General features: G+C 40.8%; 1 protein-coding gene across 1 annotated transcript in view; it reads left to right on the top strand.

Moving 5' to 3' along the window:
* The first annotated feature begins 1663 nt into the window (after window positions 1-1663).
* The window catches only part of AKAP8 (A-kinase anchoring protein 8), a 45198-nt gene continuing 20243 nt past the window's right edge, over window positions 1664-26618 (top strand). The window contains 14 exon segments of the mRNA XM_043990422.1: window positions 1664-1807; window positions 2036-2120; window positions 12532-12570; window positions 13456-13488; window positions 15098-15377; window positions 16073-16168; window positions 16170-16263; window positions 16265-16333; window positions 16335-16419; window positions 16422-16496; window positions 16499-16542; window positions 16699-16828; window positions 23324-23370; window positions 26298-26331. Of these exon segments, the coding sequence (XP_043846357.1) occupies window positions 1664-1807; window positions 2036-2120; window positions 12532-12570; window positions 13456-13488; window positions 15098-15377; window positions 16073-16168; window positions 16170-16263; window positions 16265-16333; window positions 16335-16419; window positions 16422-16496; window positions 16499-16542; window positions 16699-16828; window positions 23324-23370; window positions 26298-26331 (1255 nt within the window).

The raw sequence follows: 26618 nt of genomic DNA on the forward strand, positions 1-26618 counted from the left end.
ATGGAGAAGATTGCACTGAAGGAATGAAGTCTTATAAGGAAATGCTTTCTGTTTCGAGTTGGGATTTAAGAAGGAGGTGAATAAACAGACAGAAGTGACACAAGGAGATGACATATAGGTACATGTAGGTAAACTAGATGTAATGTCCTCCACAATGGACAGCTCTGACAGAAAAATCAAAATGCCCTTTAATTGGTAGAGCCTGCTTCTAATCCCCTTTGGGTGTACTGAGGTTTGGCTCCATACAAGGGAGACTCATGTAAGATAGCCTAGGCTGACTCTGGAGGGGGAGGCGCTGACAATTAACAGAGGCACAAGCATGTGAGGAAGGTTGTGGCAGGACAAGGGCATATATGTAATCATGTCGGGGTGATTGTAGAGAGGGGTTTTGAGTACAGGGCTGACACATGATAGCTATCTTTCCAAGTATTTGAAGGCATACCATAGGGAAAAGAGATTAGCCTTGTTCTATTTAGTCTCAGAACATACTAGAACACTGAGCAGATATACATTTAGAACTGAGATAAGGAAGATTTCCTAACAGCCGTCAAAAGTAAAATTTTCTTGACTCTCAGAAGGTTGAAAGAGGTTTTCCATTTAAATAAATGTTCTGTCCTTAATAGTTTACTCAATGCCAACTTCCCTTACTTAGATGCTCCCTTCTAGGGGCAGCCCAACCCTTCCCCTTTGACTTAGAACCTGGTCTGGAGGATTCTGTGGGAGGGGGTCCAGGAATTGGGAAGCATAGCAACGGAGAAGGTTATGGAAAAGCCGAACCTTGATACGTTGCATTCGAGGGCTGGATTCGGGGGTTGTCAAGGGGGTCTGCATAATTCCTGTCTCCTGGGCATTATGGGAAAGAAGACGATTGCTTTTTTGTTCCAGACTGCTGGGCGGGGGGTACCATAGTTTGGGACGGGTTGAACCTAAACGCTCCTGAAAGTACGTCGTTTTCAAGACCTTAACTGTCCGACTTTCCACGATCCGTCTCTTTGCCTTGATCCGACCTACCTCAAGGAAGTGGTACCAGCCTGGAAGCACCCGCTCCACCTCCCCAACACCTGTGGAGACTGCGCACTCGACCCTCGAAAGGCGGGGTCAAGCGCTACGAGATAGCCAGTGCTATTTCGACGGAAGGAGGCGGTGCGTGGGGCAGCCCAGTAGCCTTTCGACGGGGCGGGGGCGGGGAGGAAGGGAGGCTGGACTAGCGCATGCGCGGTGTTGCTGTCGAGGAACAGGAACTCTTGGCTGGCGGTGGAATCGACATGGAGACCGGTGTACGGAGGTAAGTCTAAGAGGAGGGAGTTAGCGGCGGAAGGCGGGACTTTGTTCTCCCAGCTTCTAGCCGGACAGCTGCGGGGCACCCAAAGGGTCGTACGAGGCGGAGGAGGGCAGCAATAGGAGTCGGGGTTATGTCAGCATTGGGGAAAAACCCTATCCTACGGTGTGTGTCGGGGCGGGGGGGGGGGGGTGAGGGAATCTCATCGGCTTTCTGATTGGTGAGGACCCGCTGTCTCTCCGCCGGACATCGTACGGATTGGCGGGCTCTGGGCCGAGGTGTCCAGGCGCCCTTGCCAGGCCTTACTGCTTGAGGGCTGAACAGCGAGCGAGGGGAGGGAAGGGATGTGTCAAGGGGGGACCGAGGGAGCTAGTCCAACTGGGGATGTCTAGCGGCCTCAGCGGCCCCTCTGTCCTCGCCGGGGACTCAAATGGACGCCTCCCCTTTCTGGAGGCGACACAAATGGCGGCTGCCGAAGGCCCCTCCTTCGAGGCGGGACTCCGCCCCCTTCTCGAGTCTCCTTCCCGCGTGCTTTGAGTGTCAACGGGAAACTCGAGAGATCCATAGATCCATTTTGCAGATGAACAAACTGAGGCGGATAGGCAATTGAGGGACTTGCCCCAGTCAACAGCTGCTAATTGGCTGCGGCATTTGTTTTGAGTTGAGCTATAAGCTTCCTTAAAGGTTTCCAAAACCCTTTACATATCTCATTTTTTCCTTAACAATTTCCCCCTAATCCTCCCCCTCCCCCCATAGCTATTGTTTTTTTCCAAGTTTCTGGATGAGAAAAGGACAGAGATTAAAACCCGTGCCATGGTCAGCAGGCTAGTAAGCGTTTTAGGTAGGACTTAAAGTCGAGCATTCTTTGAACTGCATCTCTTACCCTCTCAGACATTACAAATTTTTGCACTCTGGCTCACTCCAAAGAGATGTTGAGTCCCCCCTCTCCAATACTGGTGCTGACGGAGTGGGGACTATGATGAAAGTGAGAACGACGTGATCATGTTGTCAGAAGGAAATTGACGTGATTGAAACTGGGGAGGGTGATTACCTGCTGTCTAGGGGAGGGCGAGGGAGGGAGAAAAATCTGAAATTGTAAGCTTGTATAAACAAAAGTTGAGAACTATCTTTACATGTAACGGAAAAAAATAAAATACTATATTAATTAAAAAAAAAAAGAAATGGGGAGGGTGTCCGTTGAGTAAACTGAGGAGAGGTCAAGGAGGAGCTTGAATGCTAGTTTAATCACAGTTTCTGGGAATCTATTTAAGATTAGGGGAGTATAGAGATCCTCTAATCCCATTTTGCAGATGAACAGATTGAGGCAAATAGTTAAGAGACTTGTGTGCAGGGTCACAGCTAATAATGTGTGAGGTTGTATTATACAAATTACCAAATAATTTTCTCTGGAGGTATGGGGAGGCTAACTGGAGATCTGGTTAAAAAAAAAAAACCTTTGAAGTAGGTGGTACCTGCGTTGTGCTTTGAAAGAAGCTAAGGGTTATTTGAAATTTAGTTGGGAGAGAGAACATAAAGCCCAGTATGGTAGCCGGGTAAATCTTGAATTCAAGTCTTCCTTCCTCCAAGGCCAGCTCCCTATTTTACCATGCTATGCTACCTCTTCTACAAATAGAAAAAAGAATAATGAGAGGACAAGTAATTCACCAAAAAAAGAGATCCAGCAATGTAAATCCTCTGGCCAGAAGGCATCCGCTTTTTACTTGTATTTGAGTTTCAGTTCTATCGCTTGCCATCTGTGTAACTTGGGGCAAATCTCTGAGCCCAGTTCCTAATCTGAAAAATGAGGACGTTGGACTGGACCATTGGCGTCAAACTCAGAAATGAGGCCACTGAATGTGGAAGGATCCTGCAGGCTGCATGTTGACTTAGAAAAGCACAGATTAACATTATGTTCTATTGGATTTTATCTATATTTGTTAAATATTTCCAAATTGATTTTCATCTGGTTCTTGCCCAGGAGAGCGGCATGTTTGAGACCTATAGACTAGAATAACTTGAAAGTCATTTCCATCTCTTAAGTGTATGATCCAATGACTTGAAAGTCTGTTTATAAATATAAACAGAATGGGTACTAACAAGGTAAATAAGTTAATAATGCAAAAAATTCGTTTCATAAGTATCATTTTCTAAGTAATGGGATGGTTCTCATTATTGGAATAGGGGACAGTATAGGTATGATCTTGAGAAGAAATTTGGGAACTGTTTGGAAATTTGGGATTGCCTCCAGGATCAAATACAAAATACAGTTTGGCATTGAAAGCCCTACAAAACTTAGCCCCCTCCTACCTTTCCAGTCTTCTTATATTCTTATACCTTAGTCCCTGACAAAGGCCTCCTGCTTCCACAAACAAGACATTCCATCTCAGTTCCAGGCAGTTTTTCTGACTGGTCTCCATGTTTGGAATGCTTTAAGTGAATCAATCACTTTAAGTTAATCAAGCAGCTACCCTAACTAAAAGCCCATCTTTTGCTAGAAGCCTTCCCCCAAGCCCTCTTAATTCTTGTGCCTACCTTGTTCATTATTTACCTTTATCCGGTATGTAGCTTGCTTGTCTCCCCCACTAGATTTGGAAGCTCCTTGAGGAATGGGACTGTTTTTTGCCTCTTTTTGTAATGCCCATCACCTAGCAAGGTGTTTTGCAAATAGCTTAATAAATGCTGATTGATTGGTTGATTGACTGAATGAATGAATGAACGAAAGGGAGGAATTAGTGGGTTAAATGGATGAGGAGCTTCCAAGTTGCAGTGCTGCAGAGCTGTCATCACCTAGAGGGTGGCGTTGAATGCCTGGGAGTTGATAAGATAATGACGCTGGAGACTTACTGTAGCAAAGCCATGAGGAGAAGGCTTCTGAGGGCAAGACAAAGAGGGCTCTTTGGCGTCAGGAAGTGATTGATGTTTGCTTGTGGGAGGAAGAGGGGGTGAGGCTGGCACTCTCACTCTCTTTCCTCAGGACTGGGTGGAGAAGGGAGCTAGAAATGCGCTCTCCCTTTAATAGACGAATCTTAGGCCTTTCTCTTTCTTTTCACCAAATTCTTATTCTCCTTAATAAATGCTTAAAAGTCTAACTCTTGCTAAAGCTTATAATTTATTGGTGACCACTCATTAGATATTTTAGACAGACTAGCTAGAATTTTAGTCCCTTACAATTACCAAATGAAGGGAGAACCCAGGAAAGCCCTGTGGGACACCTGTTAGCCAGCACAAGCTGAATGAAGATCCAGCAAAGGAAAGGTGTCTGACAGGAGAAACCAGGTTACAGTGAAAACCCAGAGCAAATAGAGTATCAGGAAAAGAGGGTGATGGATCGTGTCAAGGGTCAGGAAGAGATTATTAGCTTTGGAGAGAGCAGGTTGAATGAGGCTTGGAAGCTAACCTGTAGAGAGTTAAGAAGGACAGGAAAGCAGTAAAAAGCATTGCTTTTAGAGAGCTTTCTCCAAGAGGTTAGCCCCAAAAGGGAGGAGAAATATAAAATGATAGCTAGCCAAGATGAGCAAGTGAAGGAGTTTTTGTTGTTTTTGAGGATGGAAGAGACATGGGATGTGTAGGGAAACAGGGACATTGAAGGTAAGTGAGAGAAGGAAAAATGTGCTGGAGATGACAGGATTAGCTGGGATCCTTGTGCCTTGTACAGGGGGTTATCTCTGCAAAAAGGGCTACCTCTTAACGTGAGGAGAGTGATGGAAAAGAGAATGTCAGAAGGCGTATTGGTGGGGTGAGGAAGGGAGGAGAGGGATTGTTGAATGGCCTTAATTTTTTTTTCCACTAAAATGAGGCAAGATCCATGGAGGAAACCATGGAAGATTTGAGGAGGGATGAAAGGTTTGGAAGAGCTACTGTGGTGAGTGGGATAGGGTAATGAGTAGGGAGGTGGGAAGGGATTGCCTTAGAGTAGTGAGGGCCCAGTTGAGATATAAAAAATAGAGGACACAACATCATTTTGTGATTTTTCTCTAGCTTTGTTTAGCATGTGTAGGAGGGAAAGTAGTAGAGGTAGAAATAAAAACTTTATTTTTTTCCCCCCATGAACCTCTCTGTGTTTTGGTCATGGATTTCTTCCATGCTTCTCTAATTTGTTTATAATATCACCCCTTATTCCTAAATCATGTGTCCATTTAGCGCTTGTTTTGGTCTGTGGTGTGGGATGTTGGTGTAGACCTCATTTCTGTGAGAGTGCTTTCTAGTTTTCAACTGAATAGTAAGTTCTCGCTCCAGTACTTGGGATCTTTGGGTTTATCAAACACTAAGTTACTGTACTCATTTTTTTTTATTTTTGCATACCTAATCTTTTCCTCCAATCTATCTATTTCTTACCCAGTACTGAATTGTTTGATGGTATGGCTTTGTAGTTATAGTTTGAGATCTAGTACTATTAGGCCTCCTTTTTTCCCTTCATATTTATAGAGGGAATCTTTTGTTCCTCTGGATGAATTGTTACTGTTTTTAATAGCTCTATAAAGTAATCCTTTGGTAGTTTGGTATGGCTCTGAATAAGTAAATTAATTTAGGTAGTATTGTCATTTTTATTCTATTGGTTTGGTTTATCCAGGAGCAATGAATATTTCTCCAGTTACTTAGATCTCTATTTGTGTAATAAATGTTTTGTAATTTTTTTTTTTTGTGAGGCCACCTAGCTAGGTGGCGCAGTGGATAGAGCACCAGCCCTGGAGTCAGGAGTACCTCGGTTCAAATCCGGCCTCAGACACTTAACACTTACTAGCTGTGTGACCCTGGGCAAGTCACTTAACCCCAATTGCCTCACAAAAAAAAAAAAAACAAAACAGTTCCTATATGTGTCTTGGTAGGTAGACTCCCAAGTATTTAACCTATCTGTTGTTATTTTAGATGTAATTTCTCTATCTTCCTGCTGGATTTTGTTGGTAATGTACACTTTTGTTGATAATCTCCATTTGTGCCCAATAACCTACTGCCAAGTGTGGAGAGAATACCTCTTATTTTGGGTCACCAAAATTTTATTTAGGGTTCACTAACATTCACTTCTTTTCTCCATCACTGAACTTTGGGTTTTTAGAGTCTGTTTTTGGAAATACACTCAAGCCAGAACTGACTTCTACATGTGGAGGTACTATTCTTCCTTTCATACTTGACATGTTCTTGCACTTGGAAAAAAATTATTCCCTCCAAAACATACAGAATCCCTGATTACCCTTTTTGATATTGGATGTTCTTTCTCTTATACTCTCTTTATGCCTTGAACCCTGAAGGTGTAATAGGTATACTCCTTGCTCCTTACTGCCACTTGAACTTCCTTCCACCATCACTCAGCAATATTTCCTTATCTGTATCACCTTGACCAGATCTTTGCTGCAGGTATCATCTGGGCTCTGGGCTATCATCTCTTTTCTCATTTCTTTTTCCTTCAGTAACTGTATTAAACTTTTTAAAAATCCACACAAGGGACAGCTAGGTGGCGCAGTGGATAGAGCATCGGCCCTGGATTCAGGAGGACCTGAGTTCAAATCCGGCCTCAGACACTTAACAATTACTAGCTGTGTGACCCTGGGCAAGTCACTTAACCCCAATTGCCTCATCCAAAAAAAAAATCCACACAAGTCCTGCGCCATCATATTCACTATGAGCCTTGATGTCCCCTTGAACAAATGGTCTCTTGGTGCATCATATTACCCAGTTCTATGGTTTATAGCTTCATCCCCACAGGGACAATTGTCCCATAGATCTCATTGTTTACCATAAATGTCTATAATCTTGAATTTTGAAATTCTCTCTGATAGTGAGCTCCTATCATTCATTTCTTCCTTCATCTCAAAATTCCTCAAACTATTTTTAGTCCTCCCTGAGACCACCAGCCCATATCCCCTCCTTGTTCTTTTAGTTCTTCATCTCTGCTCTAGCTTCACTTTAAACTGCATAGGTTTTAACCCAGTATTTAGGGATAGGGATTAGAGCTGTGATTTCATTGGTATAGAGAAGTGCTGTAATACAGATCAGCACCGTATCAAGAATTTATAGTCTTAAGAGAATTGCCTAAAGCAATGGTGTCAAACTCTAATAGAAATTGATGATTCCTTAAGGGTGTAGGAAAAACTACATAAACTACAAATTAACATCATCTATATTGTATTTAAAAAATAGTTAGGGGGCAGCTAGGTGGCACAGTGGATAAAGCATTGGCCCTGGATTCAGGAAGAACTGAGTTCAAAATCGGACTCAGACACTTGACATTTACTAGCTGTTAAGGGCTAAAATTCTAGCTAGTCTGTCTAAAATATCTAATGAGTGGTCGCCAATAAATTATAAGCTTTAGCAAGAGTTAGACTTTTAAGCATTTATTAAGGAGAATAAGAATTTGGTAAAGAGAGAGAAAGGCCTAGATTCCTATCTATTTAAAGGGAGAGCACATTTCTAGCTCCGCTCTCCACCCGAGTCCAGAGGAAAGAGCCCCAGAGTCAGCGCCAGTCTCTTCCTTCCTCCTCCCACTAGTCCGCATCACTTCCTCCCGCCAAAGAAAAGACTCCTGGTCTTGCCCTCAAAGACCTTCGCTTCATGGGCAGAACTCTTCTACAGTAAGTATCCAGCAGGTGGCGTCATTCCAACATAGCTGTGTGACCCTGGGCAAGTCACTTAACCCCCACTGCCCAGCAAAAAATAAAAAAATAACAACAAAAAAAATTATTTGGTTTGCACTCCAAAGTTTGACCCCTCTGGCATACATCACTAAGAGGTAAATATTAATGCACTTGCCCAGGTTCATTAGCCTGAATGTATCCAGAGACACCTCTCAGGGACAAGGCCAGTTCTGTCTGTTCATGCAATTTCTTTAGTTAGCTAATTAAATTAGACAAAAAGCCTCCACTTTGAATGCTTTACCAGACTTCACCTCTGGAGTAACCCCACCTCCTGCCATCTCCCATTCTTGCCTACTATTAAACTCACCTGGAGACTGAGCCCACTATTCATTTATGTCATCTTATATCAGCTGAGCCCTCACTGCTGCCAAACTGTCCGCTTATTCCTTGATTGACTTTTTCTTTGGTTTGTTCTGCCTTATCAATCTCTTTATATCACTTACATTTCCCATTGTATTTTTTTCTTCTTCTCCCAGACAATAAAAAAAAATTTTAAAAGAGGAAAAACAGTTCAACAAACCATATTAACATATGAAAAGGTCTGATGTTAAGGAGAGAAAATACCTTCTCTTATCCCTTTGACACCAATCTTGATCATTATAATTAACGTTTTGCAACTTCCATTATTTTTGTAGTTGTTTTTTCCATTTTCATAATTACACTCATTGTGTGTGTTATTTTCTTTGTTCTACTTACTTGATTTTGTATCAGTTCATATACATTTTCTCATGCTTCTCTTCATTCATTCTAGTCAGTCTTTCTAACAGTATAGTAATGTAGCATTATGTTAAACTTGTTTAGCTGTTCCCAAAGTTGGTGGACATCTATTTTGTTTCCAGTTCTTTGCTACTACAAAAAGTTGGGGGCAGCTATATGGCTCAGTGCATAGAGCATTGACCCTGAAGTTGGGAGGACCTGAGTTTAAATCTCACTTCAGACACTTGGTAGCTGTGTGACCCTGGGCAAGTCACTTAACCCCAATTGCCTTAAACATCCAGGGCCATATCCAGTCATCCTGACATAGGTCTTACCACTAGAACCAGATGGCTCTGAAGGAGAGAGTGAGGTTGGTGAGTTTGCACAGCCCTGCTTCACTTAAATCCAATTTACTGCAGGTCATGACATCACCCTGATGCCATGGTCCTCTTTGAAAAACAAAGGACAAAACACAACAATTAGAAAAAAGTGCTGCTATAAATATGTTGGTGTATATGGAGCTTTTCTTTTTGTTATTGATTTTCTTGGGGTGCTTTTCCAGCAATGTAATCTCTGGATCAAAGCATGTGGACATTTGAACATTTGAGTCACTTTCTTTGCATAATTCCAAATTTTTTTTTTTTTTGGTGGGGCAGTGGGGGTTAAGTAACTTGCCCAGGGTCACATAGCTAGTAAGTGTCAAGTATCTGAGGTCGGATTTGAACTCAGGTCCTCCTGAATCCAGGGCCAGTGCTTTATCTACTGCGCCACCTAGCTGCCCCCCCAAATTACTTTTTAGAATGGTTGTATTAATTTCATAGTTCCACTATTAGGCCATCTTTCTACAACCCTACTGACTATTTCTTTTTTCATCTTTATCAGTTTGTTGGCCATGAGGTGAAATTGCACAGCTGATTTACATTTTTCTTATTTCCTAATTGGCTTTCTCTCCCTCTCAGCCCAGTCGTTGTTCCAAATCTTCACTGCTCTCCTCTTCTAACTCCCTTTCCATAAAACCTTTCCTACTACCCTGTCCTAGAAAATTGAGGTTGCCCTCAAGCCTCTGTTCAACACTTCAGATCATCCCCCTTCTTTTCTTCTTTATTTCAGACTGCTGAGGAAGAGTTTTATACTCTCAATCTCATCTTCAAAAAGTTGATCCATTGATCCATTGATTATTTCTGTTTCTTTATCTTTAATATATCTCTTGGTTCCCTTTTTGTTGGTCTAGTCTTTCCTACACACACACACACACACACACACACACAAAATATGCAATATCCTTCAATAGACCTTGTCATCTTTTCAAGCTGTTGTTTCATTTCTCTTTTCCCTTTCACAGAGAGATTCCTATTGAAGGTTATTTAGAACTTAGAGCTTCTACCACTTCATTTTCAGACTTCTGCTATTTGGTTTTCAGCCCCACAGCTCAAATGAAACTGCTCTCTCCAAGGTGAACAGCTGCTGAATCTCTAGCCTCAACCTCCTTGATTTCTCTATCATTTTTGTTGTTTTCTTCTCCCTTGGTTTTTGTAACATGCCCTCTCCTTGTTCTCTTCCTTCTTGTTTCACCATTCTTTGTCTCCTTTGCTGAATCATGATTCATCTCCCAACCGCTTAACATGAGTATAACCCAGAGCTTTGTCCTGGGTCTTCCTTTACTTCATCCTCTCCCTTGGAGATCTCTGTCATGTTTAATATATTTCCTGAAGTCTAGCTAGTCATACATTGTCAAGTTCCTGCACATGTCTAAAACATAATTTACTATTTTCTCCCTGAAAGCTCTCTTTCTGCTGAGGCCATCCATCCATCCATCCATCCTCCGGTTACCCATATTTATGTCCTTGGAGTCCTTTATCCAAGTCTTATGCTCTCTATTGTCAAGTCTGCTTGTGCCACACTTCTTATGGCCTCATCTCTTGACTCTATGTAACTACCACTCTAATGTTTCCTGCCAGGAATTTCATGCTTTCAGAGAGACAGGAATGAAGTAGGAATAATGTGTAATCAGCCCAGAAAGAAAGATAGACTGGAGTCCAGTTGTAAAGGACTTTCAATAACAGATTTTAAAAATGGTTTAAAAAACAAAGTTTTATACATGAGTAGATATACTTAAGCTTCTTGAGCAGGGGGGTGACATAATCAGTCTGTGCTTTAGGAAAATTAATTTGTCATCTCTTGGGAGGAGGAATTATAAAAGGGAAAGAACGGATGAGAGACTGATGAGAAAGCTGTTGCAGTACCCCAGATGACATGTGATGAGGATTTTACTGTAATTTGATTGTGTCAGAATATCTGTGTTAGAGGTTTAATTCTAGGTGCTTTGAGGAAAGACAGACCAGCTGGAGAATGTTTAGTGTTTGCCAGCCAGGATGGTAAAGGGGGTGGAGACCATGCCATATAAAAGAACTCAGCCTGGAGAAGACTTGGAGGGACAAGTTGGTTGTCTTCAAGGAAGGACTTTCATTGGTTGTTTGATCCTACTTGGCAGAAGTGGGTGTAATGGGCAAACGTTTCAGTGTTTCAACTGTAGGCCTAGCAACTGTAGCATCCTTCTCTGGAGAGGTAGTGAGTTTCCATCACTGTAGGTCTTTCATTGGAGATTGGAGGCTCACTGGTCAGATGTCTTTTAGAAGGATTCTTTTTCATTTATACATAGGACTATGGATTCAGTGGTCTTTGAGGTAGGTAGGGACTTGGACATTCTGTGATTCTGCTGGTTACTGTGGGAGGTAGACCACAGTGTTCCTTTAACCTCAGTGGTAATATAATCTCATAAGGGATCAGTCTGATAAAAGGGCCTGCTATGGAGAGGCAGGTACAGGCAGTTCCCAGTTTATCATTGCTGTTGTATAAATGATGGTTGGTTTAGAACTAGTAATGCACAGCTAATAATGTTTTGTTCCTTAGAAACAATGTTAAAAATGCTTGTTAGTCTGCAAGTTGAACTCATTGAATCCAGGGCTACTTTTGAGGTGGGTGACCCATATAGTTTTTTGTTTTTTGTTTTAGTGAGGCAATTGGGGTTAAGTGACTTGCCCAGGGTCACACAGCTAGTAAGTGTTAAGTGTCTGAGACCGGATTTGAACTCAGGTACTCCCGACTCTAAGGCCAGTGCTCTATCCACTGTGCCACCTAGCCGTCCCCCATATAATTTTGATAGCCCAGACATGGAGTTCTTTCTCCAAAGCCCTGGTAGCAGGTCTGGGAATAGCTGTGGGAAGAGGGTATTATCTTATGGAGTTGTAGCTATTCCTGTGGATGGATCATTCCTTCAGAATTAGTCTGAATGCCAAGACTGCCTGTATAGCAGTTCTAGATTCTTGTAACAGAGGGCCCTGTGTTGTAGGAAAGGAGAGAAAAGGATTTTTCTTTCCTTTTTCTGGAATCAGAAATTATTTCAACTGGGATTTTGAAATCTCTCATTTTCCTTTTGACATGATTTCTAGATTTCTGAGAGTCCTATTTGTGATCTTTTGTTTCCTTTAAACTCCCTCCTTCTGTAGGCTACCCTTATATGTCTGAGCCCTCCCATTAAGTGCTTCAGACTCATAAATCACAGTCTTATACTTTCAGTTGAGCAGCTCTTAGCTAATGGGTAGAAAAAAAGGTGCCCATGATAACACTTTAATTTTTTCATTCATCAAACATTACCAAGCCCTATTGTGTGTTATAAAGTCTTTTTTTTTTTTCCTTTGCGGGGCAATGGGGGTTAAGTTACTTGCCCAGGGTCACACAGCTAGTAAGTGTCAAGTGTCTGAGGCCGGATTTGAACTCAGGTACTCCTGACTCCAGGGTCGGTGCTTTATCCACTGCGCCACCTAGCCGCCCCTTATAAAGTCTTTTTAGAGGCTTCATAATCCCAAATAATTTTTTTACCCTCCTTTGGACAAAAAGGTCCTTAACTTTATGTCTTTTTCCTTACAGGTTATGGGGCTTGGAGCACTGGAGCTCCTAACACTCAGGGTGAGTTTTTCTGCTTTGTTGAGACTATGTTTTTTGTGGTTGGTGTGTTTGTTTAATTTTTTTGACAGATACAGTTTTGGTCTGGAAACCATTTTAATTGCTTGGCCAGATGCTTAGCCAATAAATATAGCTTCTATCTGTTAGAAAGTTTTTTTTTTTTCTGAGAGGAATGACATTCATTCCTAGTGCTATGTGTTGCAGGTAGCTTGTTTTTAACTTTTCATATAATACTTCTTCTCTTGGAGAGAATGAAGAATACTTCATTTTCTTGAATAGTGTGCTATATATTAACTTTAATATTGTTTGGTGGCATTTTCACTTTTTCCTTGGTCCGATTTTAGTAGCTGAATTTGATAAGATGGTGTTTCAAAAAGTCTTTCATGTGCCTAGTGTCTTCAGTGCTTTGTAACATTCTTTCTCCTAAGTTAGGGAAGTGATTTCTTCAATCTTCTCCAAAAATAAAAAATAATACTTAATGTAAGCTACTCTTTTTTGGGGGTCGAAAAATGGCCGTTGTTTATTTGCTCTATTTGTGAGCCTTCGGTCTGTCCAACTGCCTGGAGGAGTTGAGAAGTAACCTAAAATATTGGCTCAACCTTGCTAAGCTTTTTGGTATTCCTGCTGGTTTTATGAGAAGTTTAGTTAAAATTTCTACATGTCTTTTCTAGCTTCAGTAAATGACATGGTGACATTCTTTTTTGCCCTGAAGCGCTATTGCTAATTAGGAGCTTCTGACACCTGGACCTGGATGCTGTTACTACCATTTCTTTTGTGAAAATAAAATGGATATATGTAATTGTTCTGTAAAATGTATTTCTGATATCTGCCATTTTCTGATATCTAAAAACAAAGGTTTTGTGTATTTTTTCCCCCACTTCCTTTAAGGTGCATATGGGACCAGTGCAGCCAACTGGCAAGGTATGTACTTATGCTTATGTCTCTGGGGGTTAAGGTTTTTTTTTTTTTGGTTGACTTTTGGTTTGGGGGGATTTTTGCGGGGCATTGGGGGTTGTGACTTGCCCAGGGTCACATAGCTAGTAAGTGTCAAGTGTCTGAGGCCGGATTTGAACTCAGGTACTCCTGAATTCAGGGCTGGTGTTTTATCCACTGTGCCACCTAGCTGCCCCGAGTTTTTAAACTTTAGTTTGATCTTGCTAGTTGCTGCTAGCTGGGTTTGGGGTCTGGGTCACAGGAAAGAATCATGTGCTAATGTAGTTCATAGGATCATAGATTGAGAAATGAAGTGACCTTGGGGATCATATATATCAGAGCTTCTTAAACTTTTCCCACTTGCAACCCCTTTTCACCCGAGAAATTTTTATGTGACCCTGAGTATGTAGGTATATAAAATGGGTATGTATAACCTTTTACAGTTGCCAAATTCTTCACAACCCTCACATTCAGTTATGGGACCCCATATGGGGTCACAACCCACAATTTAAGAAGCTAAGATATATACTACCTCTTTCCCTTTGTTGATCAGAAAACAGGTTCGTGTTATATTTTGCCTACTTTCTTAAAGAGCTAATATTTAAACTAAGGTACTCTGATTCTAAATTTAGTGTTCTTCTCTTTTTTTTTTTTTTTTTTGTGGGCAATGGGGGTTAGTGACTTGCCAGGGTCACACGCCAGCCAGTAAGTGTCAAGTGTCTGAGGCCAGATTTGAACTCAGGAACTCCTGAATCCAGGGCCAGTGCTTTATCCACTGCGCCACCTAAATCTAGTGTTTTTACCACTGTATCTCACTAACTAGGTCTTTGAGCCAACCCACATCGTGGGATGATTCTGTCTGCTGTGGCTCTGCCTTTTAAGTACAACAATATAAAAGGAAACCTCCATGCTTAGTGCTTCTGCCACTGTCCCATTGAATGATGGGTATATAAGCTGAATTCTAATGATTTGATTGGGAGTTCTTCCTTGCTTTGGTCCTTGGAGGTCTCCTCAAGTATAGGTGGTCCTCAGGACCTCAGAAAACAGAGGGAAATAGGGAAAATTTCAAGTAGCAATTTTTTTTTACTATGTTTTCTTAGCTTTGATTTAAAAAAATTTTTTTTAGGATAACATCAAAAACTTGAAGATAGCCCTTTTGGAAAAGTTAGCTGTCTGGGAAACATTGTAACATACATGTAGCCAGATTATCTTGGAAGGGAATCTTTCCCATGGCTACTAAAGAGGCTAAAAAATGAGAAGAAACACTGTTAGAGGCCAGTTCCAGGAATGCCTAGGGTTATTCCTAGCTCCCAAGAATCTTTCCTGAGTCAGCTCCTTTGTAATTGTTCCTTACTATACTGCTCCTCTAGGCCTCATAGAATGAGTAATAGTTCTCGAGTCACTTAATGCTGAACAAGAACTCTCTAGAACTTGGCTGCCAGGCCATTCTCTTACATCTCAGGTCTGGCTTCTGTTGAATTATACCTGTTTCACCCACCCCACCCACTCCCCTTACCAAGCCCAATTCATCTATTTGAAGCAAAGACCAGCTTCCTGGTTATTGAGCTTTCATTCTGCTGCTCTCTTTTTCCATTAGGCTATGAAGGTTACAATTATTATGGTGCCCAGAACACTGGTGTTACTCCTGGGGCTACATATAACTACAGCACAGCCTCCTGGGAGGCTCCCAAGACAGACGGTACAAGCCTTGGAGATGGGAGTGCTACCATGCAGATTGCCACCTATGGGACAGAGACTATCACTGATAATTCTGATTCTCTCATTGCCAAGATCAACCAACGCTTGGACATGATGTCGAAGGAAGGAAGCAGGGGCGGGGCCGGCGGCAGTGGGGAGGGCATGGAAGACCAGGAGAGGTGATTACAGGCTTTCTTGTTTAAGGACCAGCACCAAGTGCTAGCTCGTACCAGTTGCATCAGTATGGAAACTGGGCGTTTGTATTCCCTTTTGGGAATGAGAGGGTCCATTATTCCCCCAAACAGTTTTCTGCTTCTTGAGTCCCTTTTCAGTTTGGAGTAAATGAAGTAAAAACACCTGACAGGGTATAGGCATCTTAAGCAGGTCTATGTTAAAGATTTGTTAACTCTTGATGTGGCTTAGCTTTTGGCAGCGACCTAATCTACATCTAAAACTCTTAGTTCTGGATCCTGAATTTACTGAATTCATATGTTTCCACTGTACACTAAACCCACTGTCACTGAAATCAAACAGAGAGGAATACCACCTGCTTCTGCACCTGTCAATTGAAGAAACTAACAAATCGAGTATGTTGGGGGTGAGGTTTGGGAGTGCTGCCTGTATGTTTCAAGCATTTTGGCTCATAGGTGTGATTTATTTTATGAAGGAAAAATCTTTTTTTGTTGAGCTCTTAACTAGACACAAACAAGGCCTAATGAAAGCAGTCCTTTTGGAAAGGGGCCAGTGCATATTTGGCTCATGCTTTGTGTTGGGATGTTGGTGTGTGTGCCATGATGAGACCAGCTTTCATTTTTCTCTGAGCAGTTTGTTTAGCAGGATAGTTATTGACCTGGCTCTGTGCTTATTCTTCAGTTTCTTTCAGATTTGAGTCTTTCGACTCCTACACTCCAGGGCTCCCAATGACTGATCACAATCTCTACCGCTCAAGCTACAATTATGACTATGACCTCAGGCTCTGATCAGAGTGATGGCTTTGAAGTCAGTATGATGACCACCAAGACCTGTCTCACAAGCCGAGCGTCTCTTTATGGGCATTGTTCAGGAAAAGTGTCAGAATCAGTTCCGGGATCGGGGTCATCCCAACACTTATATGCGCAATGATCACTTCATGCCATCCTCAAGCACAGAGCGTTTTGTCTGCTCGCTGGAATGAGTTGAACTATATGGGTGGAAGGGGAATGGGAGGACCCTGCCCAACAGACTGCCTTCTCTGTTCTCACAAGCTGTGGTCCCTGATTATGGCATGATGGGCATGCAAGGAATGAACAGGTTTGGCAACATACTTATGGATGTGGCAGGTCACGGAACAGAATGAGAGACCGGGTGCGTTCTATGCTTCTTAATACCAATTAATTGATTGTTGATTAGGCTTTGGTTTTCCTTTTCAATTATGATCCCAGTTTCTTGCTTCATTTTTTTTCTTTGATTGGTTTTATTGGTTAGTTGAACAGTACCATTTAAATTTATTTATGTTTTTAGTCCAGAAGAAGGGGGTTTAATCACTCTGGACAAGATGGCATAAGCAAAAAACGTAAGCAGTCCCAAAGTGGTGAAGAGCCAGACTACAAGCAGGCCCGAACAGATAGTGAAGGAGATGATTCAGATAATGGTAAGTTGATTTAATTTCTTTAAAAGCATTTAAAAATTTTGAAATTAAACACTCCCCAAATAAGCATTTATCCAAACACAGCAAAATACAAAATGAAGACTGTATATGAAACCATTAATCTGTTTCATAGAGCTTACTTTTAAAAAAAAGTATATAATAAATTCCACATATTACTTTCAAATTTATCCTGCTTATCTACTTGCTTCTAAACTTCCTTCTGTTCTCTTCTGTACATTAAAAATATGTTTCACTGGCCCTCTTTTTGGCATCAGTATTACTAGTAGCCAGCCTAACCCTCCCTCCCAATTGAAAACTGAGATGGGGAAAAAAATAACACTTGTAACAAATAAACATAGTCAAGCAAAATTTACCACTCATTGGCCAGGTCTTTTTTCCATTACCCAGTGTCACTCCCTTCTCTATCAGGAGTTTGACCCGGGTGGGGGTGGAGGTAGGGGTCTTAATATAATCATGGGTCTTCTGGAGATGTGATTGGTCAGAGTTCTTTGCTTCTTTCAGAGTTCTTGTCTTTCAAAGCTGTTTTACTTTATGATGTTATATAGTCTTTTGTATAAATAATTTTGGTTCTGCTCACTTGATGTGACATCAGTCATACTAAAAGTTTTCTGAAATATCTCTTTCACTATATTCCTTTGCTGCTGTTGGATCAGCCTAACCCTAGTTGAGGGGAGCCTCATTAGATTCTGGTTCTTTTCTCTTTCTTTAAAGGTTTTAAGCCATCACGTTTCCCCCACCACACTCATCTTGAGGTTTACAGTGTTTGTTTTTCTTGGAATTATAGCATTCCTGGCATCATATTTCCTCTTAATTCCATAGCCTCTAGCCTCACTTCTTTCCCATTAAGTTTTATTTATTTCTATGGCAAAGTGTGTGTGTGTGTGTGTGTGTGTGTGTGTGTGTGTGTGTGTGTGTGTGTGTGTGTTTTCAACCTTCTTTTGTCTGTTTCAACTAAGAGTTAGGTTCAACTGATACTTGGTCCCTCTTGCCCCCCCCCCCCCACCTTACTTCTCTTTACACATTCCAGTTATGAAAAGTAGTCAATTCTACCCTCTTCTTCCTCTTTTGTTCTAGTATATTCCTTTTATTCTCCCTTCTTTTTCTGTTCCTGTAATCCTCAGTACACAATCAGTCCATTCCCCAGAACTATTCTTTTGAAAATAGTAAATTTTTGTCTGGCACACACAGTGGGTGCTTAATAAATGTTTATTGATTAAAGGAACGCTTCTTTCTCTCCTATTAGAATGTTAGCACTATATCATCGTACAGCTTCTTCCAATTGCTCAAATAAATTTACACATACACTCATGTTGTATTTCCAGATTCTTACTCATCTTTGTTCTTTTCATCAGAGGTACTTGACATTCCTCTTTTCCGTTAAAATGTGGGGGGGAGCTCCCCTTTTTTCCCCCATATGGTTATACTTAGCTTTGCCTTTTGGAAAATTGTTTTCCATGATGTCTTGTGTATAGAAACTACCAGGTATTATATGTGACTGACTATAATTTTTTCATGCTTAAAATCGTTGTTTCTGGGTGCTTGTAGTATCTTTAAGTGGGACTTGTCCTTTGGGGGCATTTCTTTCAGGAGATGATTACATGTTTTTTTCCTATTTTTACTCTGCCCATTTCTAATAGATAGGCAGTTTTATTGATGATTCCTTGAATTATTGTTCCCAGGGTTTTCAAGAACTTAAGGTTTTCAGAGAGTCTGATGATGATTCTTCTTTTTTTTTTTTTTTTTTTTGCGGGGCAATGGGGGTTAAGTGACTTGCCCAGGGTCACACAGCTAGTAAGTGTCAAGTGTCAGAGGCCAGATTTGAACCCAGGTACTCCTGAATCCAGGGCCGGTGCTTTTTCTACTGTGCCACCTAGCTGCCCTGAGTTTGATGATTCTTAAATAGCTCTCTTTGACCAGCTTTTCAGATCAATTTTTTCTTTTTAATATCTGCCTGCATTTTCTTTGTAATTTTTAGATTATGTTCTAATGTTTCTTGCTGGTTTACAGAAATAGTAATTTCTGTTTGGTTTATTCTAGTTTTCAGGGAATCCATTTTACTATTTATTTGCCTTCCAATTTTGTCCTACAGAGCATTGAATTCTTTTTATCTCTTCATTTCTTTTAGGTATTCATGTAGTCTTGTGGAAAACCCATTTTTCCCTTTGAGTCTCTGCATCCAATTCCTGCAGACAGTTGTCTCTTCCTAGGCTAGTTTTGGGGACATCTCTAGATTTATGATAAATTTTTATGCTGGTTGATGTTGCCTCAGTTCTGGAATTGTGAGATTGTGCCAGGGTCAGTCAGGCTCTTCCCTTGGTCGCGCTTGTGGTTGGGCTGGTTGTTCAGTCCTTAGCTTGGTCTTGCTTGTTGCCTGAGTTCCTTCCCTGAGCTCTGCCTCCAGGCCTTAAGCACACCTCAACCTTTGAGGTTCAGGGCCCCAGGGCATTCCGGTCTGAGCACTACCACTTTGCCTTTTGGTTCTTTCAGTATCTCTCTAATAGCATAAATTGCCTGCTTTCCTAGAGGTGGTTCCTGATATGAAAGAAATGACAGGTCAGTTTCTTGCCTTATTTTTTGTTTAGTACATTCTTTACTTTGCTTTCATTTGTAATATAGAGAAAATAGTACTTGTCCAGGAAACATGAAACCTTTTGAGGTTAAATTCTCAGCAGTTTTCACAAATGTCCATACAAGGGGGCAGCTAGGTGGCACAGTGGATAAAGCACTGGCCCTGGATTCAGGAGTACCTGAGTTTAAATCCAGCCTCAGACACTTGACACTTACTAGCTGTGTGATCCTGGGCAAGTCACTTAAACCCCATTGCCCTGCAAAACAAAACAAAACAAAACAAAACAAAGTAAAGCAAAAAAACCCCAAATGTCCATACAGAAATCATGCTTGGGGAGTATTCATTATCATTACTTTGGCATTTCGTTTGCTGGGGTCACCAGTGTAATTTATTGGTTTCTCTTTGTACTGAGCTTTCTTAAACCTCATGCCAGAACTGATGACCAGATAGACCAAGAGCTCCTCAAAAGATCATGGGAAAAATTAAAATGTCTGCATTTGGCTTTGTTAGCAACTGCCCTTTTTTCTTTGTTTTTTTTTCTTTGTTTTTTTCCCCTTTTTTCTATATATCTGCAGCACTAGATACTACTTTCCTTTGAACACCAGGGTGCCTCTATAGTATAGTTCTGCTTTGCAATTGATATATTAGGGAACAGTTTGAGCAGAGCATGATTTTTACATGTGCTTATGTGAGATGTTTCATCAAGGAAAACTGCACCAGTGATGCACACAGAGGTAGGGCATGCATCAGGGTGGGAAGTGACCTCTCCTGATGGGAGGAGGGGAGGCCTGTGGGAAGAAGAGAAGTCTGGTACCAACTCGGGGAAATGTGTAGTGGTCCTCTTCCTTGACCCAGGATTAGGTGAGAGCTACTGGAGGGGGTGAGGGATGTAACACTTGGGAGAATGAGAAGTGGGAACCTGGAAAGGCAGACACAAAACAGAAGGGAATACAGGGAAACCTTAACAGATGCAAGTTTGACCCCTGCTATCCCTGAGCATCCTGCTGAGGGAAAAGCACAGACAGAGATGGTTTTCAGTGCACCACTTTAATCAGGGAACTGTTTCAAGATCTTCCTTTCCAAGACACAGAGGGATGCCACCCATGTGCCTCATGAGGCAGTGGCTAGCTTTGTCAGTGATCCAGTTTCCAAAGTGGGACATCCTTGTGTTAAGGCTGCAGTGGCTTTCCCAGGACCAAGTTTGAGTGTTGTGTCCCCAGCCCCATTTCCCCCATAAGCTCTATAGTTTTTATTGTGTGATTTTTTGCATAGCTATACAAGTATAGTCTTGAATTGTAAGGGGCTAAAATTCTAGCTATACTATCTAAAATCTAATGAGTGGTTGCCAATAAATTATAAGCTTTAGCAAGAGTATTTAAGTGTTTAGGTATTTATTAAAGAGCATCAGGATCAGAGAGACCTTCTTTGGGCATATGCCCAGCAATAGGATCTCTGGGTTAAAATGTTACAGACATTTAAATTATTCTCTTCTTACAGTTCAAAATTATTTTCTGTAATGGTTGGAGTAATTCACAACTCCATCAACAATGCATTAGAGTTTGCCCATGTTTCTCCAACCCTTGAGAGACTGACTACTCCCATCTTTTGTCATCTTTCCCACTTTGCTGAGTGTGAGGTGTGAAGCCTTAGAATTATTTTGCATTTTTCTAATCAGTAAATTAAACAAATGAAAAAAATAATTTATTAACCATTTATGTTGTGTGTTAGGTACTGTACTAGGTGTTTGGGATTAAAGAAAGGGTGGGGAGGAGAAAACATATAGGGAAGGATGAAGTCACAGTGATGGTGAATGGAGCCATCAGGTAATCTACTGACATACCCTTTCCAGAAGCAATGGTAGCATTTATCTGATCATACTGTTCACAGAGCTAGAACTGAACAGTAGAAGGAGGGGTGGGTGCAACTCAGCTGGTAAGTCAATGTGTAAGTGCAGCCTACTAGACATATGGAACTTTTTTTCCCCCCCTTATGAACTCTTATTAGTAAACACGACTCCTGGTTGGACGCTGAAGTTCCATTGAGAGGAGGATTCAGTGTAGCAGGAAGGTGCACCCTTTCATATGATTTCTTATAGTTAAAAGTTATTTTGAAAACTATTTTTTCTCTTCTCCTGATATCCTTAAGTTATAGCTATACTATATATTTTATACACACACACACACACACACACACACACAGATATTTTTTACCACCATCCCCTCCTTTTAGTGCTTCCATTTGCAAGACTCTAGGCAAGTTTACATTCTTATCTTTTGTTATGGTAGCACCTTCATTTCAAAATATTTCCCCACCCCACTGCCAGCTATCCCTTGTAAAGGGAATAAAAAAGAAAATTTAAAAATATATATGTTCTACATATATAAAAGGGAGAGGAGTTCATTGGTCATTTTATTTATAGAGTTTTTGTTCACTTTGGGGTTTTGACATTATTTCCATTCTTATAGTCATGTATATTTCTCAGGACTTCACTCCACATTAGCTAAAAGTCTTCCCATGTTTCTCAGAATTCTTCATAGACATTGTTTTGTATGGCCCAGGGATAATCTATTACATTTGCATGCCACAGTTTGTTTAGCTATTCCCCATTTGATGGGAAGATGTTAGGGAATAAGCATATGTAGAGAGCCTACCATGTGCCAGGTACTGTGTGCTAAGCATTTCTCATATATCTCATTTTATCCTCACATCAACCCTGTGAATTAGGTGCTGTTATCCCCATTTTACAGTTAAGGAAACTGAGGCAGATAAAGGTTAAGTGACTTGTTCATTTCTCACATCCAGTAAGTGCCTAAGGCCAGATTTGAAATTCTCTACCCACTGCACCACCTATCTGCCATCTGATAGGCATCTACTTTGTTTCATATTCTTTCGGCAAATACATTCTTACCTTATTAGATGGTGCATTCCAGGAGCCCATCATTCTTATATTTTAACCAGTGGTCCAGATATCCAGATCCCATGCTCAGATACGGTCATTTTCACTAGCTGTTGCTTCTTCGAGCTGCCTTTCTGTTTTGAAGCCCTTGGCTTTGATTGGTGGAAAAGATGAAAATATTATCCCTCTCCTTAAGTTTTCTGTTTCTTTACTAATTCTTTGAACTCATTCATGAGGCTTCCTGCCATTTTGGTAGCATCATTTAGGCTCATTCGGAGTTGTAGTCATGGGTTTGACCAACCTCAGAGAATCTCTTTCACCTGCTGGCTTCACACCACATAACCGACTTTGGTAGTGTGTTCTTGACTCATTGAGGACTGCTTAGAAAGCATTCACCAGTCACCACTTCTGGTCTCCTTTTCAGATTCTTCCTGAATGTTCTCTCAGTTGATAGCACTTAGGAATCTGCATCATTTCTTGGAAGACAAGGATCTGCTTCCCCCTCTGAAGATTCAGCTTTCTCCTCTTTGGCAAGAGCCTTACACTCTGTCTCTAGTTCAACTAGTCCTACTGTTTTTGTTAGTACTCCAGAATTCCATGATTTTGTTGGTGTGAGTACTCCCTCCACCATAGATTGCAACTCATTTGCATCTTTGTAAAAGTGTAGTGCCATCACCAAAAAATAGTCATTCTATGATTGGCCTTCTGGTCATGAGTCATCCCAGACTTAACTTGGCTGCTGTTGCATAGCCTGCCACCAAGCTTATCCTTAAAGCCTTTAGTCTGATAATAACTACCAAAACTTATTTTCTGCTAGCATAATCTTTGAAGCCCAAGGCTATTTTGTTCTATTTAATATATATTTGTGTGCACCTTCTTTGACTGTGTGACTAGGAGAATTACCACTTGTTATTGGATAGGGAGCATATGAAAGCAAAGCAGAATGCAGTGTTTGGTTGGAAAGAACTAAAACTCTTGACTCCGTGTTGACTCTCTTCTTTGTGTCTGGCAGATGGTGGAGATGGTGATTACCAGTTGGAAGATGAAGGCAACAGGGGTGTAAGTGATCTTTATAGATCTTCTGTCTTACCTCTATCTTCCAATTTTTCTTAGTTACTTGACTTTCAAAAAGAGAAAGAAATAGCTATTGGTGTAGACTTCATTTTGTTCCTCTTTCTATGGACTTTTTAACAGAAATAAATCCATGAGTGGATTTAATCCAACCTTGCAGACTGGATAGATCCTAAACATTCTTTTCAAGATTATAGGAGTCATTACTGTGCTACAAAATTTCCCTAGTTCTTCAGAAAGAAACTGTTGAAGGAATAATGCATTAGGTATCAAGCATTAATATCAGTGTGACAGAATTATATTTTCTTTTTTCACTAATATACTTACTTGCCTACGTTTTTATTTCTTTTAGGTCCAGAACTGTAGATCTCTATAGATTTACTAATTGGTACCTTTGTCTTTCTCTTCTGCAGCTATTATGTTTATGGTCATTGCCTTTCTATGATATTAACATAAAGAACTAGTCTTCTTAGATTGTTTGTTGAATTTCTTTTGTATCTAGACCTAATTTAGTGGCTTCATTTGTCAGCATGCAGCTCTTTGAAATCCTTAAGTGATATTTACCTTGGTACATACATCCTGGCTTTCTGTCAGATATCCTGGATTCTAAATTCCCCAAACCTTGAGCAAAACAAGGATCATGAGCACTCAACTAAAAGTCAACATTCTTGGGTTCTTTTCCTTACTCTGTGGCTTACTGTTGGACCCATATCAAATCATTTAACTTGGGCGTCTTATATGTTAAATGAAAATAATTTCCAAGTACTAAAAGATCTCTTTCCAATGATGGTGGTAACATCCATTAGCTGATATTTGAAAGATGATATAATTTTCTTAGCCTCTTATATGTTCTGCCCATTGAAAATCCTTAGGCCAACAAGTTCTTCTCTGTAGTGGTTTTCATCTTCTTACTGATCCCTGGAGCACCAGTCAACTGCTATTCTGTTCTTATGCAAAACTCTTGATTGGATCAATGAGTGTGCATTTGATCTTGATATTTATTGATGAGATTCAGACCTGTGATGGGATCTTTTTTCCATCTATCCTCAAGCCTTTGTTATAAAATTAGAAATGCCCATTTTAAAAATATAGTTATGGGGGGGCGGGGCAGCAAGGTGGCACAGTGGATAAAGCACCAGCCCTGGATTCAGGAGTACCTAAGTTCAAATCCGGCCTCAGACACTTGACACTTATTAGCTGTGTGACCCTGGGCAAGTCACTTAACCCCCATTGCCCCGCCAAAAAAAAAAAAAGTTATGTGGGTATATTATCCAACTTACCAATAATTCTGTAGTCTAGGTGCTGTGCAGTAGAAAAAGCCTTAGATTTGGAGCCAGAAAATCTGTGTTTTAGTCCCAGTTCCTCTACTAACCGACTTTCTAATGTTGAAGGAAACACTTCTCTTTGGGCCGCAGTTACTTTATCTATAAAATGAGATGGCTATACTACATAGTATTTTAAATTTAATTCAGTTTTATTTTCAGTTCTGAATTCTCACTTTTTTACCTTCTTGCTTCATCACCTGTTGAGAAAGCAAAAAAAAAAAAAAACATTAAAAATACGAATAGTCAAAACAAATTCCCACATCATGTTCAAAAACAGTATGCTTTCACCTTTACTCTTGAGTCCATCACCTCTCTGTCTAAAGGAGATAGTATGTTTTGTCATGAGGAGTTCCAATCTTTCGGAGTTGTTAGTATGAAATTGTTATTGTATAATTGTTTTCCTGGTTCTGCTCACTTCACTTTGTATCAGTTTGTAAATGTTATCCCAGATTTTTCTAAAACCACCCCTTTCATCATTTGTTATAGCACAATAGCATTCCTTCACATAGAGAGACCACTCCCCAATTGTAGGGTACTCCTTAGTTTCCAGTTCTTGGCCACTAAGAAAAGAGCTGCTCTAAATATTTTTGTACATATGGGTCCAATTTCTTTTATCTCTTTGGGGCATAGACAACTAAATACTATCTGAAGTTCCCTTTTAACATTATAACAATCTTAGTTTCAGTAGCAGCTTTATCATATGGAATGAGTTCCTGCCCCAGTGTTACTGGGCTGGTAACTGATGCTTCAGGCCAAAGACCTGTTGGTACTGGAAGATGTTTGCATTAAGTTGTTTAGATCTGGCAGCATTCTCAACAAGAGGTGTGTGTGTGTGAAGGGGTGTGCGCACATATGTGTGTGTGTGTGTGTGTGTGTGTGTGTGTGTGTGTGTGTGTGTGTGTGTGTGTGTAGAGCATTGTTACTGGATATGTTCAAATTATGAGTGAAGAATGATCAATGAGAGGTTAGATTCTCCCTCAGGAAATCCACTATGGGAACTCTTTTGACATATCTGCCTGCTTATTGAGCCTGTAGATCTCTGAAGGAAGGTGTGGTTTTTGTTGTTGTTTTGAGTTTTTTTTTTTAAGTTCCATATTCCTGGCTGTGCTACTTGTTACTTGTATATTACCTTAAGTAAATCACCTCTCTATGGATGTTGAGTTTGTTCATCGTTAAAATGAGGGCATTGAACTAAGTGTTCTTTCTAGCTCAAACTCTTGTTCTTTAATCACTTATGAGAGTTAGTTTATGGATGTTACTTTAACCAATGAGCATCAGAACTAGTACGAGGGCTCTTCATTTAATTACCACTTTCTGTATTCCCTCATTTTCCCCAAAGCCCTATTTGGAATTGAGCCATACTATCCATGGCCCCATTAAAAACCCTAAACCTGTATTGTGCATTTGCTGAATTATTGTATTAAAATTTAGCAAATGCCAAGATCCCTTAAGTTATTTTATGGAGATGTGAAAGTTTGAGGTAAGAATCCTGGAAGAAGGAGTAGGCTAACAGGTCTGAGAGTCTTCTTCTCTGTAGGGAGTGGCTGTCTAAAGACACTGTGTCATTTTCAAACTTTGTATCTTTTTCAGGATGAGGAATTGGATGAAGAAGGAAGGAGGAGAGGTAGGAGTTACCCAGCATCTTCCTGCTCTTAGAGCTTCTCTGTATGTTAGCTCTGCACCACCACCACCACCCCGCCCCTCCCCCACCCCCCTGTACTCTCCAGCTCCCTCTCTCTTCTAGTGGGGTTCAGTGGTAGCTAGGAGAGGGGTTGGGATGCAAGTATTGGGTCTGGTATGGAACTGATGATCTGTGAAATGGGACACAGGAAGGGTTACAGTTGCTTGGGCAAGGCTGTGAGGGTAAGGGGATCACACAAAGGCTTTGCTCAGATGTCTTTGATGTGACAC

Source organism: Dromiciops gliroides, chromosome 1 (assembly GCF_019393635.1).
Source record: "Dromiciops gliroides isolate mDroGli1 chromosome 1, mDroGli1.pri, whole genome shotgun sequence".
In the NCBI taxonomy this organism is placed as follows: Eukaryota; Metazoa; Chordata; class Mammalia; order Microbiotheria; family Microbiotheriidae; genus Dromiciops; species Dromiciops gliroides.